This window comes from Oreochromis aureus, linkage group 6 (assembly GCF_013358895.1).
Source record: "Oreochromis aureus strain Israel breed Guangdong linkage group 6, ZZ_aureus, whole genome shotgun sequence".
Classification (NCBI taxonomy): domain Eukaryota; kingdom Metazoa; phylum Chordata; class Actinopteri; order Cichliformes; family Cichlidae; genus Oreochromis; species Oreochromis aureus.
In genome coordinates this window covers 32,874,727-32,894,949 of record NC_052947.1, presented here as the reverse complement: position 1 = coordinate 32,894,949, position 20,223 = coordinate 32,874,727, and the positions used below count along the sequence as shown (strand labels likewise).

Genomic DNA, 20,223 nt, shown 5'->3' with positions numbered 1-20,223 from the left:
GAGACTGTATACAAGGATGTATACAGGGATACATGATACACAGTAACTTGTTTTAATGTAACCTTCCCAGTATTGATGTGTTCTAATTTAGTAGCAGATTGTTTTTACATACATAACAGAGAGGTTTCTGCCTATGTCACACAAAAGAACAAATAGCAGTATATTATTATTATTATCAAGTGTGCTATGTATTTACAAAGAAAGCAGACTAGCTCATGCTAGTGCAGTGAATCATTACAATGTCATCCTTGATAACCTTTTGTTAAATAACATAAATTTATGATAAATTCTGAAAGAAAACCTGGCAGGTAGGAAATAATTAACTTTGGAATATTTATTTTGTTCCATCAACATATAGTTGGTTTAGGTTTATATTTGGTTTAGACTCTGATTAGCATGCAATGTTAAACAACACATGAACAACAATTCAACAGTTTTAAAATAGGCTGAGTAGGCAAATAAGGCTTCCAGTGAAAAATAATCCTAGAATATTTGAGTTATAAACAAATATACAAAGATTTTAATACATGTACCTCACCGAGGTATACACACTATTACATAATGATGCATTTCTTGATGCCTAATTACAAAAAAACAAAAAAAAAAAACAAAAACCCGAACAACCACAACACCCCCCCCAAAAAACCCCCCAAAAAACCAAAAACGTTTTTTCGCTCTGCAATCACACTCCCTAAGCACTTCCGGGATCGATTTACCCTGCATGAATCACGTGATGACGTGACTCGCCATTCAACGGCTCTGGTACAGTCGTAAAGTGCAATGTGCGTTGCTATTGGAGACGCAATATAGGAAGTAAATTCCACTGCCTGCGAATCTTGTTTTGGGAACTCGAAGAGAACACAGAAATATATCTGTCGCCGTAAATTTGGTCTGCTGTTTCTCACCTGGATCCGATTTTAACCGTCAACCCGTGAGGCTGTAACGCTAACGTTTAACTCCGTTAATCTAAGCAGGTAAACAGCCCGTGTGAAGCTGTGGGTCTAGCTGTTAGCTGACATAAATATAGAAGCTAACTGCATATTAGATAATAGAAGTTGTTTGATTTATTACGCCACATTTCCCTTGAGGCTGATAGCGAAGTGTACCGACTCAGGTGTACTAAGTAACTCTTGAGTCAATCGTCATTTTTGTATATTTTACTCCAAGGAGTCAGAGTTGTATTTGTTTTAACTTTACTGTATATCTATTAGTTTCCCTTTTGGGGTAATTTACTGTCATCCTGTTTGTGCGTTCCCTTTTAGGTATTAAAAGTCAATGAGTCGCAGTCGCAACCCAGCTCCTCGGGGTCAAGGGGCGGCCCGAGCCAAACAGGTAATTACCCTCCATGTCTGATAACTGTAAACTTTACGTGTCGCAAGCAGGCAGGACTCTGAAGCTGCTCCTCCTATCTGTCTGTCTGTGTCACAGATGGGGCTGCTCCTTGACCTGTCTCCGGATGGCGGCATGGATGATGAGGGAAATGATGATGAGCTGGAGGCAGAGTTACTCAATCTGGTGGGAGGAAGTAAGGGAGGAAGAGCACAAGGGAAGAAAGGTGACGGGAGAGGTGAGGATGACACACTTCTGGCACATTAAACCCTCTTTCTTTCTCATTCATGTCCTAATGTTTAAACTGACCTTTTCCTTATATCACAAAGAGCAGTTGACATTATGTGCATATGTCTGCCTCTTCTCTTCAGCTCCTGTTCCCATGGCTGAAATTGAGCGAATGGCAGCTCTGTGTATGAAAGATCTAGATGATGACGACATGGGGGACGATGATTTGGATGACGAAGATCTGTTGGTAATGGACACAAACAGACACAAACATAACCGTTTCAGGGACTAAACAGTTAACTGACCTTTTCCTTTCTGCACATAGGCAGAACTGAATGATGTTCTGGAGGATGATGAGGAGCATACTCCTGCTCCAACTCCACCTGCCGCTACACCAACAGCTCCTAAAACTAGTGTCGCCTCACACCCCTCACCTCCTGCTGCTCCCAGTGGTGCAACTGGGTTGGAGTCACGGCTCCTTGAGCGCATTGAAATGTATCAGACCGCCATTTCCAACGCCAAGGCTGCAGGCGAGACTAGCAAAGTTCGAAGATATGAACGCGGGCTGAAGGTAAAGCAAACGGGCAGAAACGCATCTTATAGGATGTGAAGCCTTGTGTACATACTTTTGTCTTTATTTAGAGTCTTCAAGTTTTCATTTACTGCTCAGATCAAACTTTATGTTTATGGGTTTTTTTCTTCCACCTTAGACTCTACAGTCCATGCTAACATCTGCCAAGAAAGGAAAACCAGTCAATGAAGAAGAGATGCCTCCACCTGTTGCTCTTGGCGGAAAGTCGGATGCCCCAGCCCAGCCTGAAGTGGTTAAAGAGGTGCCCAAGCCTATGCTGGTCCCTCCCCCTCCCACCAATCAGAAACCTATGAGGGAAGCTGACCCGACACCTCTGAACACTAAGCCAACGCGTTTGATCCCTCCCCAAAAGCCAGCTGCTGCTATGACTCCGGAAACACCTGCCATCTCCCCCCTCACACCCAGCCAGCCTGATGCTCATCACTCAGGTAAACACATTATGTGAATTATACTGTTTATTAGAAGCGGATAAAAGTAAATACAGGGTCATAGTGCAGGTTAATCAGATTAGCATCCATACTCAAAAGAATTGAATAATATTTGGTCATTTAAATCATTGCACTAAACAACATTGCATAAAAGATTAATTGATTGATTTGCGTTGTTTTGTTTTTTTCCTTCTGCAGATCTTTACTTCTGTTTCAGTTTGAGAGAAGCTTTCTTTCCTTTATTAAGATTAAAATACACGTGGGATTTTTTTTCACTTCTGATCAGACAATACATTTTCTCTAGCTTCTGTAATTGACGACACCTTTTTAATAAATGCCTCACAATGTGATCTCACAGCAAAAAGGTTCTTGGTTCAGATCCCCTGGTCAGTGGCTTTTCTGCGTGCAGTTTGCACGTAGTTCTTTTGTCTCCTTGCTCCCACTGTCAGACGTACAGTACATGCTCGGTTAATGAGTGACTCTAAACTGGCTGTAGGTGTGGATGACAGTGCGTTGTCTTTCTCTGCGAGTTAGCCCTGTGATGCCCACAGTGCACCCCTCTACCTCGCAGTCCTGTAGCAGCTGGGATAGGTTTTAGCTCTTCCATGCCCCTTATTTTGATAAGCGGTTAAAGAGATCGATGGATGCTTAACTGACAACATATATTATAATTTATGCTGCTCTGACAAGTAGCGTGTCTGCTAACTAAATGTTACTGTAATGCTAGACCACCTGGTTATTTGGTTTAGTTTTATATTTTTTTTCGCCCTCACATGACTATGTCTTCTTCACGCAGAGGCGAAACAGGCAGTGTTGACCAGACAGAGGGATTATAAGGTGGCTGCCATACACGCCAAACAGAGCGGCAACATGGACCAGGCCAAACAGCACTACCTCACTGCCAAGGTAACACAGCTGATGTCAGCCAGGTCGTTGGAGTAAGAGTGTGTGTGTGTGGATGTAGTGTGAGGATTTTTCATAGTTTGCTTTAATAACGCTGCTCTTGATTTATGCAGAACCTCGATGTGATACTGGAGGCGCTGGACCGGGGCGAACCAGTAGACCTGAGCTCACTGCCTCCTCCACCTGGTCAGTAGTTAAAGGAAAACCTTACCTTGAGATTTTTAGTTTTAAATACTCATTCCTGAACTCACTATAGTGCTAACAGTTTCCTTTAATAAAATTAAATAAAGGCCCATTAAAAAAATAATTTAGCTTAAAAAAAAAAAAACGTCCAGTTTATAAGATCCACACTCTAACACACGTCATCTTTACTTAATTGAGATGTTATGTATGTTCATGTCACATATTTGTTTCTGCACATGTGCCAGAGTCTCACTCGAATGTTGCTTGTTCTTTGGCTGGTGTTGTTGAGGCATAGTAAAAATTCAGAAACTGTAACAAACATTAGCGCAAATTTTCTGAACTGACAGACTTGATTTTAAAAAAGCCAATCACACAAGCATCATTTAAAACATTTTTATATTTATTCAGGTGCAAAGTGCTTTACGAGTAATGGAGATGTAAAAGAGTTTCAGAGATTAATTCACAACAAAAACAATAAAAACAACACGGCTGATTAAGGACTCTATATTAAAAAAAATCTGTTTCACTGTAATCCTTAAAAGCAAGAGTTACATCATCAAGTCTTTGGATTAAGTTCTATCGTATATTCTTTGGTGGAGAAACTTCTATGCCACTGCCTCTACATTGTACCAAAAAACTGTCTTGGATTCGATAATCATGTTCAAACAGGGTTTAATGTGTACTTCATAATTAGTTACAATCCTAACCTGTGTCCACTTCTCCACCATCTGCAGGAGACGTAATAACAGAGCAAAGTGCACCTCCTCAATCTTCTTCTAAACCTGACCCCCCTGCTGCTCCTGCTGCTCCTGCGCCCACCCAGGTGGCCACGGCAGGTAAGATTTCAGGAGTCCCAGTCCTTCACTTTAACCAAAAAGTATGATGAAGTGATTTTAAATAAAAAAGTCATGTTAAAATAAAGTTATGTACGTTTCTGTCTGTTTGTGCCTTCTGAAGACCTGCCTGCTCCCAAAAGTTTGGCCGAAGCCCTGCAGCAGAGGTTGGACATATACAAGTCAGCAGCAGAGGGAGCTAAGAGCAAAGGGGACGATCGCAAGGCCCGTATGCATCAGCGCATTATGAAGGTACACAAATATTGTGGCACATGTGTTTGCTTGTTTTTTCCAAATAAACTCTATGCTCAGTGAAACTAAAAGAAACAAGACATTAAAACATTTTTAGCTATTACAGCTTCTTTTTTTTAAACTAATTCCTGGGTTTTGTGCTTGGATTGGAATGGAAATGGTTTTGTGTGCTTTCATATATTCAATTTCAAAATATATGTATGTATATATATATTATAGGTCTTGCAAAACTTAAGTAATATTAATTACTTAATGTTCACTCTTAACAGCAATATCAGGACGCCATCAAAGCTCACAAAGCTGGCCGACCTGTTAACTTATCTGATCTACCTGTGCCACCAGGTAAGTTTTGAGTTCATGTGTGTCTTGAGATTTTGCTCAGAGTTGACGTGTGAGGCTTCTTCATGGGTGTGTGTGGGTTTTGTTATTTGCTCCAGGCTGTCCACCGCTTCAGGGCACAGAGGGTGGTCAGCAGAACTTCATGGGTGTCCTGGAAACAGCAATGAAAATAGCAAACCAGGATGCAGACGCAGAAGATGAGGAAGAGGATGGGCAAGAAGAAGCTGCCAAGGTAAAAAGAAGAATGGAAAAAAAAAACTAATTCAGGGACTGCCAAACGGCCAAATTGTGATTTTTTGCAGCCAAGAAATCTGATTGTTTTTGCACCAAGCCAAAAAAAAAAAAATGCTTTATTGTCTCCCATAATAGCTTCTGCAACTTCTGTGGCAGATTATTCAGTCATTGTTTTCTCTACTGCACCTTCTGCTCATTGCATCATTTTTGGGCTTGTTAACAAGTTTATTAATAGCAGTAATAATATACACAAACACTTTAAGGTAAATCAGTTTATTCACACACCATTTGTTAAGATATATTATAAATCAAACTCACAGATGTATTAAGCTGTATCTTGTACCCTTGAAATCTGTTCTTGTGTTCATTTCATTTGCTATTGATCCAAACCTCTGCAGGCTGTGGTGCGTCCACCTGTACAGAAAGCAAAGTCTCCAGCTCCTCAGGCTCCTGCAGGCTCCTCAACTCCGAAACTGGGAGCTAAAGGTGAGTTTCAAATGTGGGTGTGTGTAAGAGGGGCATGTGCATGTATCATGCGAGGTGTTTGAGTGTTACACAACACTGAAGCGTTGTTATACTGCAAGGCTTATGACCCATTTATGCTCACCGTTCTCGCTCTCACAAAGGGCACTATATGAAAAAAGTGACTAACCAATATCAGATTTCATTGTGACCTGGTCTCAGTCCTCAACTTACTTGCATGCGCAAAAGAAGAAGATGGCACTCATTTTGCTGTTGCAGAGCAGTAAACATGGAGCACGCCTGAGTCAGCGTTTACACTTTTGCCTGTGTGCAGTAGAAGTCAGCAAACTTGTGACTGGACAAAGAAGACGAGGCTAAAGAGAGACAACACTTCACTTTTGGCTTTTTGTGCTAAGTCTTTACAGAGGTGTACGCAGTTGGAGCCAGGAGTGGTTGGATCGTGATGCAAATGGCTTCAGTAAAACAAATTTCATCCGAAAAGTTCAGGATGTAAAAATGACACTTATTTCAAGCAAGTGATGAATCAGTTTTTACTGTTCAGACTGAGTTTGCAGTGCGAAGAGAATCAGACCTGTATCTGATTCAGCACCACACACTGTTCAACTCAATATGTGACATAAACAATGTGTGGTCAAGAACTGAGTCACAGATAAGCTGAAATAAACTTTTTCTAACGGTGTGAACGTGGCATACAGTAAGTTTCACTTATTTTTCTCTAATTATCTTTGTAGCCCAGCAGCAATTGGATTTCCTGTTGCTAAGGCGACAAGCTTTCATGCGTGCGGCACTGCGCTCCAAAAATATGAAGGTAATCTTTTTACTTCCCAGCTTATTTTCTTTGTTTTTGTGTTAGATGCATACAGTGCCATCTTTAAAGTGATGCAGATGTTTTTAGCACAGCTGCCTGTGATGTTATTGGAATTCCAAACGTTTGTTGTATTTTTCATTGATGCACCTGTTGTAGGACATGACAGGAGCAGCACAGCACCTCAGACATGCCAAAGGACTGGACACCATGATCACTGCTGCAAAGTCTGGCCTACCTGTTGACATCACCAAGGTTATAAATACATTTTCTATATATTAGTAATCACCGCTTGCCCTATGGTAGCTAGGATAGGTTCCAGAACCCCCACGACCCTGAATTGGGGGTGGATGGGTAATACTCAGGATGATCTTGAGCAAGGGTGTCAAATTCAGTTTCAGTAAGTGCCACACCGGGAAATAAGAGTCATGTCGACGGTGAGACATCTGTAGTTTGTCAGGCTTTGATGGTCATGTAACCTGCATATACCACATAACCTCATCAAACCTCACTTAAACTCTCAACTAGTCAACACAAAAAGCTGCACAGCCATTCTGATAGTTTTACAACAAGCAGATGACTCATAACCTGTTTCATAAGCTTGAATATGATGGACACTCACAATAAGTGGCATATTTACACGTATTTGGAAAAGGCTCTCATAGCTTGTTTTACTGGCTGGGATGTGACAATATAGTGGCAGCATTGGAAAATTTTTTTATCCTTTTTTAATTTTAAAAATTGTTTGATCATGTGGTTTACCTGTACTATGCAGCATAACCTTCTGGCACAAACTTGACTAAGCACACACTAATCACATAGCTCGAAAAGTCAGTTTTCGCCTGTAGTTACATGCCTCTTTTCAACTCGCCAATATTTTGCCTCCATACTCAGCTTGTGGTTCCATGTCTCTGCTGGGAGAAAAAAAATACTGCACGTTTATATTCTTTAAAAACACCAATTATCTCACAGTGAATGGAAACGCAGGCCTGTCTTAACACTTCATGAAGAAATTCTCTGTCTCACACCTCTGTTAAAGTTGGCTTTGTGTGCACTTCTTTGTTTGCTGGTTGGTTAGCTTGCAGGTGCTCTTCTCTTTTTAGTTTGGCATGTCCACTGGGCGTGTCACTGTGCATACCTCAGCTACAAGTAAACAGGAAAAATTTACTAAAAACCTGAAATGATACGCAGATTGGTTGTATTATGCGAAAATACTTTATATTAAACGAGTTGCACATATGTGACATGTTTGTGTGTGTGTGCGTGTTTGCTGCACAGGTTGTCACGGCAGCAGGAGCTGAATGTGTGAGGTGTGTTAACACAATGTGACGGAAATAGAAGATGATAGGAAGGAGAGACGGGGTGAAATCAAAACACCTGGTCTCACCTTCTGTGTGTGTGTGTGTGTGTGTGTGTGTGTGTGTGTGTGTGTGTGTGTGTGTGTGTGCGCATATTTTCAGCATCATTACACTATTCATATTTCATGTCTGTGCCAGTTGTCCCCTAAGATTGTGATTCATTTTTGCCTCACTTTTATTTGACTTCCTGCATATAACTCATTTATTTATTTCTCACTCTGTCCCCTCATGTGTTAACCAAGAATATTATGCTTGTGCTTCTGTTTGTTTGTCACACAAGTGTAAAAACAGACAGACAGGAAACAAAGTAACAGCTGATTAGAGTTTGATCCAAGTTGAACATGGGGTTTTCAAAGATGTGTTGTAACTCATAACAGAATATTTGTATTAAATCAGTTACATTTTTAATTGAGTTGGTCCTGGTAACTCTCCAATTGTCTTTATTATTATTATTTGTTTGTTTGTATTTCTCCTTCACAACAGATTCCCAGTCTTCCAGTAAATGAGGAGGACTACACCCTGGCTCGTTCCCGTACCTCTCCTTCTTCTCGTACCACAAGCGAGCAGTACCATAACCTCATGGATCACTTGAAAAAGCAGTACGAGGTTAAGATGCACCTTTCCCTCATCTTTATGCTACATTTTATCTGAAAAAGCACCTTCTTGATGTCCACCTTATATACTGATGTTAATGTCAGTGTTAGTGCTAGTTACGGTTATTATTTACGAAATGTTCATACATTTTGTGATTGCGATTCTTAAACAGACAAATCACAGTTGTCCTTTATTTTGTTGTCCTCGCCTACAGTATGTTCTCTCACACACACAACACGCCCTCTTTTGTTCTCTCTCCATGAACAGAAATGTCTGGGCCTCTCCCAGCAATTCACAAACACGGGAAACGTGGCTGAGGCTTTAAAGTAAGAAACTTTTTTGTTTTAGTTTTATAACTGTGGGATTTTTTTGCAGTCATGTTGGAGCTTAACATTGAAAAGATCACTGTTTACCTCAAAGGCATCAACACCAACTTCTAGAACAGACCTGGTTGTGATTAGATTAAGTATAAATTCCCCTTTTCACAAAATTTGTTATTCAGTCTCAGTAAAAATCTGAAATCCAGAGAAATGGTATTATGACTCAGATTAATGTAGTTTTTCTTCATTTTAATGAATGTATGTAATGAATCTGAGAATTTCTGTAGTTCTTAATTATTTTGTCAGCATGCACACAGTGATTTTAGCTATCTTTATATATCGTGTACCTCTTTATAATATTTGCAGTGTAATGTTCTTATCACACTGTGTAGTTTTCTTCAAAGATTCCTTTTCAGAAATTTCAACATTTAACCTTTGAGAATTGTACATTAAACCTTTTTCTCATCTTCAGAGGGTTTGTCCTGCTTCCTCGTTTTTCTGGCATGGTTTGAAAAATCTTGTCATGTCCTAGAAAATTTGTATTTATTTTTACAGATGATGCACAGAGTGTTTTGTAATCATGGATTGTCAAATGCAGTGATATATGTGTTGGTCTCAGGAAATAGAGATGTTCAGCTGTGCAGTTATTGAACTTGTTGTATTTCAGTACCAGGCAAGACCAAGATGTGTGTAGATGTGTAGACACGGAAATGCATAAAAAAATCTAACTAAAAATAAAAATAAATATTTTTTTGTCACGCAGATCTAAAAATCATGGCTCTGTGTCTCACCCAGGTCTGAGAAGTTACTTGGGGAGACCATGAAGTACATAGAGATTCTAAAGAGCGCCTACACAAAGGGTCATCCAGTCCCCAAGTGCCACACAGAGGAGAGAACCTTCAACTCTATCAAGTCAGTAGCTGTAGTCAGTATACAGATTCATTCATAATAAACACCGTCGCCACTTTGGTCCAGAAGGATTTCCATAAATCTTTCATGGTCTCCTCTGGCCAAACGTTACCTGATTTTTCTTCTAGTTATAGTGTTGCCAAGTTCTGCTGCGCTCTGTTAACATTATCCTTATTTTATTTAACTATCAAATTTTCAGCTCAGTTTATATCTTAGTAACATCTTACATGGCCTGACTGGAGATCAAGTCTCGTTAAGAGCGTTAGGAAAATTAGAAAAGAAAAAAGTAACCAACTCTGTTTGTAGCTGGATTAGATTAGTTAGATTATATATTTTGTTTTTTGGTTGTTGTTGTTTTTTTTTAAATGGCTGATTTAAGCCATGTTTTTTATTCATTTTTAAGGCTGATGTATTTGACAAATGACAAATACATCTTCCTTAAAAACCTAATACAAGTCCGCCTGCAGTATAATGACCAACATGTTGTTAATTAATGTAATTCATCCATCCAGAGGACGCCTATGATAAAGAGTGCTAATCGTCTGTATAACTTTTTGTTACTCATCTTATGGCATTATGTCAATGCCTGCTGAAAAAGGAAAATCTGTCAGTCAGTCAATTAAGCCGTAGTTCATCAAACTGTCACTTTTATTGTGTATTTTTTAAAACATTATAATCAAGATGTTTTGACTCTATGAGGCTTGTCCTTTATATTTAATTTTCTACTCGTGCATGAGCTGTTTAATTTTGAAAGCAAATGATTGAACATTAAAGGTAGTGCTTTTCCTGACTGGAGTGATGGATGACTCAGAGTGACTCATTGTGACTCACTCTGCCTCTGCTCCAGTGTCATACAGAGCTAACAGCTAAGTGACTGTGGCGGTGACTCATTCATCAGTTAATTGTTTGCCTCTCCGTGATGCTGACTGATGCTGACTGTCACTTTTGAAGCTGTTTCTGAATGGTGTTTTTTATGTTTGTTTGTTTGTTGTTTTTTTGCGCCGCAGGATCAACCCCAACCTGACACTCAATGACCTGATACTGTACATCACCCGAGGCATCAACCTCCCAGCTCCCTCTGGTATTGAAGTCATCCTCATCTTTGAAATTACCAGGCAGTAATCTGTCAGATTGCCGTGCACTGACACCTAGCTTCTCTCTCCCCACAGGTGTCTCTGCTAATGATCTGGATGCCAGTGTAAAATTTGAGTTTCCTTTTCCCAGCGCGGTGAGAATCTTTCACATTCACTCGCTGCGGATGTTTCAATCCGTGTATTTACATATGTGCGTTAATGAATTCTGTGTGTGTGTGTGTGTGTAGGAGGAGGCTCAGAGGGACAAAACCAACACAGTAAAGAACACCAGCAGTCCAGAGTTTAAAGAGACTTTCAGACTCAACATCAGCCGCGGCCACAGGGCCTTTAAACGAGTCATACAATCCAAGGGAATCAAGTTTGAAATCATCCACAAGGGGTAAAACGCAGCAGCTTCAGTAGAAAAAAAAAAAAGAGAATATGCTTCTATATCGGTGTGTTTTGTTTTTTTTCCCTTGTTGTAGCTTCTGTAAGTTGTATTCTCTGCTGTGTTTACAGAGGCCTGTTTAAGAATGACAAAGTAGTGGGAACTGCTCAGCTGAAGCTAGAAGGTCTAGAAAATCACTGTGAAATCAGAGAGATCTTAGAGGTGAGTGTTGATTACGCGTGCGAGCACCCACACATGTTGAGAGGAGGTTTAACTGCGCGCGTTTATGTTTTTTGTAGGTGATGGATGGACGTAAAACTACAGGTGGCAAGCTGGAGGTGAGGGTGAAGATCAGAGAGCCTCTGTCAGGCGTCGAGCTGCATCCAGTGAAGGAGAAGTGGCTGACTCTCGAACCAGTCTCCACGCCTCCAGAGAAACAAAAGGAACGGGTGAGTAGGGTTATCAATTAAACTGACCCGCCTTTGTCTTTGGACTGAAACACGTCCAGCTCAGGCAGGGACGTACACGGGACTTCCATGTGTGATGTAAACTGTGCAAAACACTGAGCCAAAGTGCAGCCTCACAAACTGGATGTTCATATGTGTCAGAACAGAAGTGTGAAGTCAGTCAGTATAAACAAAGTGTCTGGTGGTTGATCAAATAGTGTCTGAAACCACATCTATTTTAAAACTGGTGATCTACCAATAACATCCCACTTCACGCAGCGATTTTGTAGGTACAAGAGTGTACAAGATTTTAGTGTCTTCACAAGTTCTCTTTATTCTTCACGCAATTTCTTTATGAACTCAAGTGCTAGTGGTTCTTTGGCACAGGAGAAATTGGCAAACACTTGAAAGCATACTGCTGCATAATGTTTAGTCAGAGTGGCAACAACGTGAAAGCCTTTCAGGAAAAATGAGGACTACAGCGATATCTTCATCTGAACAATTGTTGTGTTTCACTGCTTTCTGTGAAACGGTTTTCACACGTGAATTTCAGACAGTTTCAAAAGAATCAGGTGGGGAAATTTTCCGTAGTTTTACTTTCTCACATGGAAAAAACAGCAGGAAATTGGATTCTTTCAAAATATAGACAGTTCTATGCAGTTCAAGTCATAGAGCTGCCTGGGTAGAATTACAGAAGCCAGGATGCATGATCCCATAAATGCAGCAGATTTATGGAGTGGAAATGCAAGAAATCTATTTGAAAAGCACAAAATAGGAAAACAAAATGGCTGTGATTGGAGTAAAATGGTAAATGGCCTGTATTTGTATAGCGGTTTACTTAGTCCCTATGGACCCTAAAGCGCTTTACACTACATTCAGTCATCCACCCATTCACACACACATTCACACACTGGTGATGGCAAGCTGCATTGTAGCCACAGCTGCCCTGGGGCGCACTGACAGAGGCGAGGCTGCCGGACACTGGCGCCACCGGGCCCTCTTACCACCACCAGTAGGCAACGGGTGAAGTGTCTTGTCCAAGGACACAACGACCGAGACTGTCGGAGTAGTTTATTAAACATGGCTCCACAAAAGAAGGAAAACAAATGAGAAGCATGTACTTTTCCAGCAAATTATTGCTTTTTGTTATTAGTTGTTTTTTTTACGTAATGTTTTCAACCAGGTTGTTTGAGGTGCGACTGGCACTCTTGTAATTACATTAGCTCATTGTGTCATCTTCTGCTGCGATGATTCAATGAAGCCTGACGTGAGTGTTAATACATTTGTGGGCTTTTTGTAAAATATGTGCTACATTTAAATAGAAATGACAAACAGTGTTGCTTTAAAACTCACTCAAACGCTCGACTTTAGGCATCTTGATTTATTTTATTTTTTTCCCTTTCTTCTTCATGTTTGGGTCTCTTAATCTCTTACTGATGCTTGTAGTCTTCAGTCACAAGCTGAGAATCTGCTGGTTTCTCTGCATATAGTTTGAAGACTAGGAGGGACAGAGCTTTTCAGTTGGTGGCATCAGGGCTTTACAACACTACAATTACATTTAGCTGACTCTGTGGACTCTTTTAAGAACCAGTTAAAACACTTTTTTTTTTATTCAGCCAGGCTTTTTTACTGATTTTAATTCATTCTGTATCTTTTATTTTATTTTTTTAGGACAATTAATGTTTATTCTATTTTGTTTGTGTACACTGCCTTGCAACCACTTGTCTGTGAAAAGCATTTTTAAATAAATTATGCTTATTTATTATTATTACTCATGGTTTAAACTGTTTAAACTGGAATCTATTTCACCAACAATTACAAACAAAGTTGAAACACAATAGTGACAAAGATTTGAATTTAAGGACTCTGAGCATGCTGGAAAGCAAATCGTCAGTCCAGTAGCTGTACCAGCTTTAGTAGTAGTAGTAGTCTTTCTCACTGTCAGTAGCCAGAAGAAGCAAAAAGCATTGCTCACATCGTAGCAGACAGCGGGCTGTTCACTCACATTAAGTGCAGCCAGTACCTTTCAGATGTGTTTGGACTGCAAACTTGTTTGTTTTGAGTGTAAGCCAGCCTGCCGGTCAGATTACGGGTAAATAAAGGTAGGCATTACGAAAACTAGCAATGCACAAGTCAAATAACCTGATTTTCATAAACCTGGGTGAAAATGAGTCAGTTGCCCAAGAAATCTGAGAAATGCTCTGGTCTGCTTGTTTAGGCTCCATCTCCTCGGTCCAAACCGAGACATGATGGAAATGGCAGGAGCAGCTCGGATCAGCCTGCATCTCCTCGGTCTAAACCAAAACACGAGGCGAGCAGCAGGAGCGGTCACTCCAGCAGCTCTCCTCCACAGTACAAACTCCACAGCTTCAGCCTCCTCAACTACGACAAGGAGCGGCTGGAGAGGAAGGTAATACTGCGTGTTCATGCGGCCCGAGCCGATCCACAACATCCACTTCACTGATGCTTACAATGGCCCGAAGGTGGGAAGGTCTCGTCACTCATTACGCTTGTCTCTCAGATTACAGAGTGCAGAAAGAACAAGCGGGAACCCCCGTCTGACCTCACCCATCAGCACAAAGAGGTCACACACCGACTGCAGTGGCAGAAAGCGCAGCTGGAACGAGCCTCTCCTGCCATGCTCACAGGTAACACACACACACACACACACACACACACACACACACACACACACACACACACACACACACACACACACATACACATACATATCTCTGACTTTTGAACGTGTGCTTTTACCCCTCCCTAAAATCTTAGCCTCACTCAGTTTTGAAACAACTTGACCAAAACAGGAAAGTCTTTTGTCAACAGCATCTATGTAGAGCTGTCCAGGTCCTCAAAGTATTGGCTGATAGCAGCACACAGCTCCATCACAGCCATGAAGGGGAATAGGGACCACCACTACAGCCTAGAATTGTTTCAGCTAAATGGAACAGTTTTTGTCATTTCTACTCCGTATACCACAATATTAGATATTAGATTCAGATTCAGTTGCTGCTTGTTTGTGAGTCTTTGCATTCACAAACTATTTAATAACTGAAAAGCTCCTTTGGGTTAGACTGTCCCATTTGTTTGCCTTGCGTTTCATTATTCGTTTGCACTGTGAAGTCGGATCAGTTTTGCAGCATTTGGCTGAATCTGAGCAGAGCCCTGTGCACTTCAGAATTGATCCTGCAAAACTACAAAAAAAATATTTTGTCAAAAAAACGCATTGATCTAACTTTTAAATTATTACAGTGATGTACGTCAGGTTATGGATGCAACAACATCTCTGCAGCTTCTCTTTTGCCAGGCAGGTTTTGTGGCAGCTTTAATTTTTGCAGTAATTCAGTCTGATAGATGCATCAAATTGGCACTCGAGTCATAAATTGAGGATCCCCCTCTGTGGAGAAAGTAAAAGTAGTCTTATTATTAAGGATTATTAAAGGTTTCCTGCTGCTGTCACTGTCTCTGCATCTCAGAGAAACTCTATCTGCATTTGGCAGTGTCCCTCAGAGTGGTTGGTTGGTCGGTTAGTTAGTTGGTTAGTTGTGGGCTTTGCTGTCCTTGTTGCTGCTGTGTCAGTCTCTTGATGTGTGTGATTGAGCTGCCACTCCAGAGATCCTGTGGTGGAGGCTGCTGCATCGAGGGGCGATGAGTTGCCCTTGCGTATAACTTTACCCAAAGCCCAGGCAGAAACGAGCTGTTTTATGGTTACTGGTTTATTTGTTCCAAATCCACTGAGGAAAGCAAACACAGGAATCATTGGCTGAATACGAAAAGAGAATTAGCTTTGAGTAATGAGATGTCTCTGTATAACTGTCCAACTCAAGAGTACATAGGTGGCAGCGCTTCCTTATTGGCTTACAGTTGTAGCTTAAGAACAGACTCACTGCTCACAGAAAAGCTTATGAACAAAATACTATAACATATATATAAAAAAAAGAATGCATAAATAACAAATGCAGCATAACTATTTCTCAAATATGGGATTTGAAAAAAATCTGAAAATCAGTATGATGGCAAAAACTGAGCCTAAATCGCAGGTCGGGATGAATCGTTTCCCCATCACTTGTTTTTGTTTTCTTGCAAAAAATTCATTCTCTTTAAGATGATGATGAAAAATCATGTAAGTCACTTTTTCCTTCACCACATGTGCAGAATATGAAAACGTGCTGCAACGCTTCGTTCAAGGACTTTCTGAGTCTGTGAAAAAATATTCCAGCCAAGGAAACCGGGTGAGTGCAGGGTCAGGGTATGGCCAGGTGTGTGTGTGTGTGTGTGTGTGTGTGTGTGTGTGTGTGTGTGTGTGTGTGTGTGTGTGTGTGTGTGTGTGTGTGTGTGTGTGTGTGTGTGTGTGTGTGTGTGTGTGTGTGTGTGTGTGTGTGTGTGTGTGTGTGTGTGTGTGTGTTGTAGTGTGAACTTTTTTTATTCTCCTTATGTAGGACGCTGCCAAGGATGCACTGGGCAGGTTGAAGATGGTTGAGAATGAGGTAAGGCTTGCTGTATCGCAGCTGTTGTGTAATTGTCATGTGTATATAAAAGCAGTTTATTCAGTGTGTTTACACCTTCTCTCTGCTCCAGCTGGAATCGCTGAAGAGGAAACGCACTGGATGAGAGCAGAATAAGGAGTGGAGCCTTGGCTGGAGTACTGTTCTCTCTCTCTCTCGCTCTCTCTCTCTCTCTCTCTCTCTCTCTCTCTCTCTCTCTCTCTCGCGCTCTCCCTCTCTCTCCCTTTCTCTCATACACACTCATATACCAAACGCTACAGTGGGTACGATAAGCACCTTTAGCATGATTCAGTGCTGCAAAACAACTGCATGAGCTAAACTGCTAATTCAGTCAGTTGTTCCTTTAGCTTGTGTCATATGTGGTTAGTTACCTGCTACAATAACCTAACAAACGGCTGCAACCGCCAAGCAGACGGCAATTAAAAACACATCCAAATGTGTAAAGAGGGAGATGCATTTGCACTTAAACAAGACAAACACTACAGGAAACTGCTTCTAAAGAATGGCTTTACAGACTTTACTGGTATTCTATTTTGTTTTGGGGTTTTTTGTTTTTTCCCAACTTTCCTGTGACAATTCTTGATGAAGTAATCTGCCAGAAGACTTGGATGTTTTACATTCGGCACCGGCTTTTGGTGTCTACAGATGACCAAAAATATGTGTGTGTGAAGGTGTGTGTGTGTGTGTGTGTGTGTGTGTTTGTCCACGCACTCTTAGGTGTGTTTAACCAGTGAACTAGAGTGTTTTTTTTAACCTTTTTCCCTGTATTTTATGTGTGTAATGAGCTTAATCTAATCTGTCTGCTCCAGTGTTCACAGATTACAGTAATCTGCTCCGTTTGGAGTGCTGTGATACGGGAATAAAAAAAAAAACAACAAAAAAACGGGGCTTCGGGGTGCAGCAGCCTACATCCCATAATAAGGGATTAGTGTTTATGTCACCAAAGAGGCGACTACATCAGACGTAGAGTCGCCTCTGGGGGCTGGGAAGAGGGGTTTTAACAGCGAGCCATGAATGTGGTAGAAGCTTAGCCTCGCTAAGAGATTGCTGCGTCTTCATCAGCTGTTTCTTCTTTGTCGTCTTCGTCATCTTATTTTCCTCGCACCCTTTCCTTTCAAGATTATTCTTGATTAATAGGCTGCCCTACTCAGAATCTATTTAAACTCTTAAACAATATGAAGCCCGCTGTGCTGTCACTTAGTTTAAAACAGTTTAGAGCTGCTGCGTCAGAGTGCTTTTTTCCCACAGATTGTGGTGGATGCAAAAACAGAATTTGTCCCATTGAGCTTTCCAGTGGCAGCACAGTGGATACTGAAAAATCTACCCACAGGAAGGCGGCCCGATACGTGTCAGTATGGCTGAGTAATTGCTCATTTCTGTCTCAGTTCTCCCACAGACACCTATGTCATCATCATCATCTTCCTTTCTGCCTTCACTTCTTTTTGGAGAATGAAGTCAAGGGGACAAAATACAGATAAAACCACTGTCCATTGTCACGCTGACAGAGGTGGGCAGATTGCAACGATCAGAATGATTTGCCACAACACCACAAGATGTACAAAAAATAATAATAATCCAACAAATGTGCGCTGCTATGTATTCTGAGATCTGAGCAGATGTTTGGTGTGCTAACCTGACAGTAGCTCCTGTTCCACATTGATTGCATCCAGCCGGGATGTAGCAGACTACTTTAAGTGAGCCTTATTGCGCATTTTGTGTTTGAATCCTCAATATTAACGATGTCTGGTAACTCCAGTTAATAGTTTTTCGGTCATGTGACACGTCAGATAATCATGTGTTCACGCTAATCCACTCACTGCTTCACTCCATTAGCAAATAATCCCGGTTAAAGTTGGCCTTCCACTGTGTGGTGACCCTTATGTAACACCCGTTGCCCCACTTTTTTTTTTTTTTAATCAACAGAGGACATCTTTTGACTCTTTGTAAATGTTATGCGGATTTTGATCACCTCGTATTATTTTGTAGATAGACCGTAGCATTAGAACATCAGATTGCAGCATTAAACATGGCTTCAAATCTGTAAACGTGCTCCCTTTTCTTCTAGGTAATCGTTTGTGTCTTATTTAAATCTTTGTACGGCACAGACTTTTAGAAAATAATCTTGAAGGCTCCTAAAACTCGAGCCAAGCAGGTCTGGATTAATGTCAGTGATGCATTTGTGCAGCAGTGTAGTTTAAGTACAAATTTATTTGTAAAGCTTTGGGCATTAAGAAAGATTTAAATAGAATCTGAGGATTACACAACTTAAGCAAATTTGAAGGTTCTGCTAATGGTTTTCATACTGTACACAGGGGCAGAGCCAAGGGGTGAACGCAGCTGAAAGTCTGAACCACCTCTCTGTCCGGACCTTACAGTCAGCTGGTAATCTGTTAGAGGGGCTATGCATGTAAAAACTGTAGTAAACATGCGCCTGTTTGTTTCAGCAGAACCATTTTCTTTGACAATCAGAGGAGTTTCACATAAAAAACAAAATTCTTAAAGTCCTTATGGTGGAGCTCTATAAGTTGTATAAGTTAATAATGAAACTGAAGTAATGGCCTCATGTTAGCAACACACAGAAAGAAAAGAAGCCCCCAATAACTGCTTATAACTTTTTAAAAAAACGGACTAGTATTTAATTTTATTGTTCCCGTGTTCTGTTTTGTTTTTCTCATGGATGAAATGCAAAGCTGACCTAAAATGATCAGAATAATATGAAAACAGAACATCTGTCCCAGGAGTGGGGTTCACAGAAAGACCAGCTCTAATGGAAAATAGTGAGTTGGACTAAAACAACAACAACACAAAGATGTCGTTCCGATTAAAAGAAAAACATCTGAGTGCGACCGTGTAGCAGCTGCATGTGTGAGCCTGCACAAAAAGTGCAACTGCACACTGCCACCCCAACCCCACCTAGACCACCCCCACTTTTTTTTTTCTTTTAAATCCAGAGCTGTAACCCCGCGTCACCCCAAACACACAAACGCACTCCTGCCACATCACCCCACTCCCCAAATAACCTTGCGGCCTCTGAGGCTGACCTGTTGTCGTGGCAACAAGCTCATCAGCATTCAGTGTGGTAGGTGGATGGTCAGGACCCGGGTGGAGGGACATATTGTTAGTTTGTCCTGCTGGTGACTCACACTCCGTTTCTGCATATACAACACACCACACACACACACACACACTCCTGCTCACTCTCTTTTCATACGATTGTTTGGCTCTCTGTCTTTATCCTGTTATTGATTTCATTTTAAAAAGTTTGGTCTAAGTTTTGTTATTTTTTGTTGTTTTTTACTACTTTCTTCCTGATGAGTTGGGTAAATGTATCCATTTATTGTTGAAGCTGACATCTTTTTAAAATTTGCTAAGTCACGTAAGGGCAATCATTATAAATGTAATATTTATATTTGGTAAATATACAGCATAATATGCTCTCTCTTTTTTTTAAGTGAATGTCTTGATGATTGATGCAGTTTAAAATGGAAATGTGTGACGGCCTGATTCTTGAGGCTTTATTATCTTATGTATGAGGTTGGTGTTGACACGAATAAAGTGGTGAAACCGCAGTGAGTTCGTGTCATTATCAAGTCTATTATAGGTAAGTATAACACTAAAACACATGAAATGTAATAAAGCTAACTAAAATAAAATATAAATGCATTTTTTTGTCAAGAACAGTCTGAGAAAGTGTTGATGCATGTGTTTGGTGAGGATGTCTACTTAACTGTGTCAAGGGTTTGTATTGTATAAAAATTAAAGTAAACCTAAGAAATGTCAAATGATGACAACTAAGCTGAAAGAAGGATAAGAAAAACATCCCAGAAACCAGCTGAACAAAAAAGAAGTAAAAACTAATATTAAAAAAATAAATAGAAAACAACAAATTTGTAAATCAAGCTTTACTCTTTTAAATTGAAAAATGCTTATAGTTTTTGACTAAAAACTTTCAGTACTGACAAAAAAATTTCCTCCAGGCATAAAACTAGTTAAATAAATGATTCGCTACAGACAG

At 40.5% G+C, this 20,223-nt stretch overlaps 1 protein-coding gene across 1 annotated transcript; it reads left to right on the top strand.

The window, feature by feature from the left end:
• Positions 1-761: 761 nt before the first annotated feature.
• Positions 762-19,777, top strand: cc2d1a (coiled-coil and C2 domain containing 1A). The gene is made up of 28 exons (XM_031753162.2): positions 762-974; positions 1,263-1,332; positions 1,429-1,567; positions 1,701-1,804; positions 1,883-2,128; positions 2,268-2,577; positions 3,374-3,483; positions 3,594-3,666; positions 4,398-4,499; positions 4,621-4,748; positions 5,018-5,090; positions 5,186-5,319; positions 5,720-5,807; positions 6,536-6,612; positions 6,769-6,864; positions 8,451-8,573; positions 8,829-8,887; positions 9,677-9,793; positions 10,798-10,871; positions 10,960-11,018; positions 11,112-11,263; positions 11,383-11,473; positions 11,551-11,700; positions 13,916-14,107; positions 14,219-14,345; positions 15,859-15,935; positions 16,143-16,190; positions 16,282-19,777. The coding sequence occupies exons 2-28, from the start codon at positions 1,276-1,278 to the stop codon at positions 16,312-16,314; spliced, it is 3,039 nt and encodes a 1,012-aa protein (XP_031609022.1). The 5' UTR covers positions 762-974; positions 1,263-1,275; the 3' UTR covers positions 16,315-19,777.
• The last annotated feature ends 446 nt before the right edge of the window (positions 19,778-20,223 follow it).

Excerpts from the sequence above, each read along its gene's own strand:
- cc2d1a (XM_031753162.2), top strand. The coding sequence starts at position 1,276 with ATGAGTCGCAGTCGCAACCCAGCTCCTCGGGGTCAAGGGGCGGCCCGA. Across the intron at positions 1,333-1,428 it reads GGGCGGCCCGAGCCAAACAG|ATGGGGCTGCTCCTTGACCT; the intron begins GTAATTACCCTC and ends TCTGTGTCACAG. Across the intron at positions 1,568-1,700 it reads GAAGAAAGGTGACGGGAGAG|CTCCTGTTCCCATGGCTGAA; the intron begins GTGAGGATGACA and ends TCTTCTCTTCAG.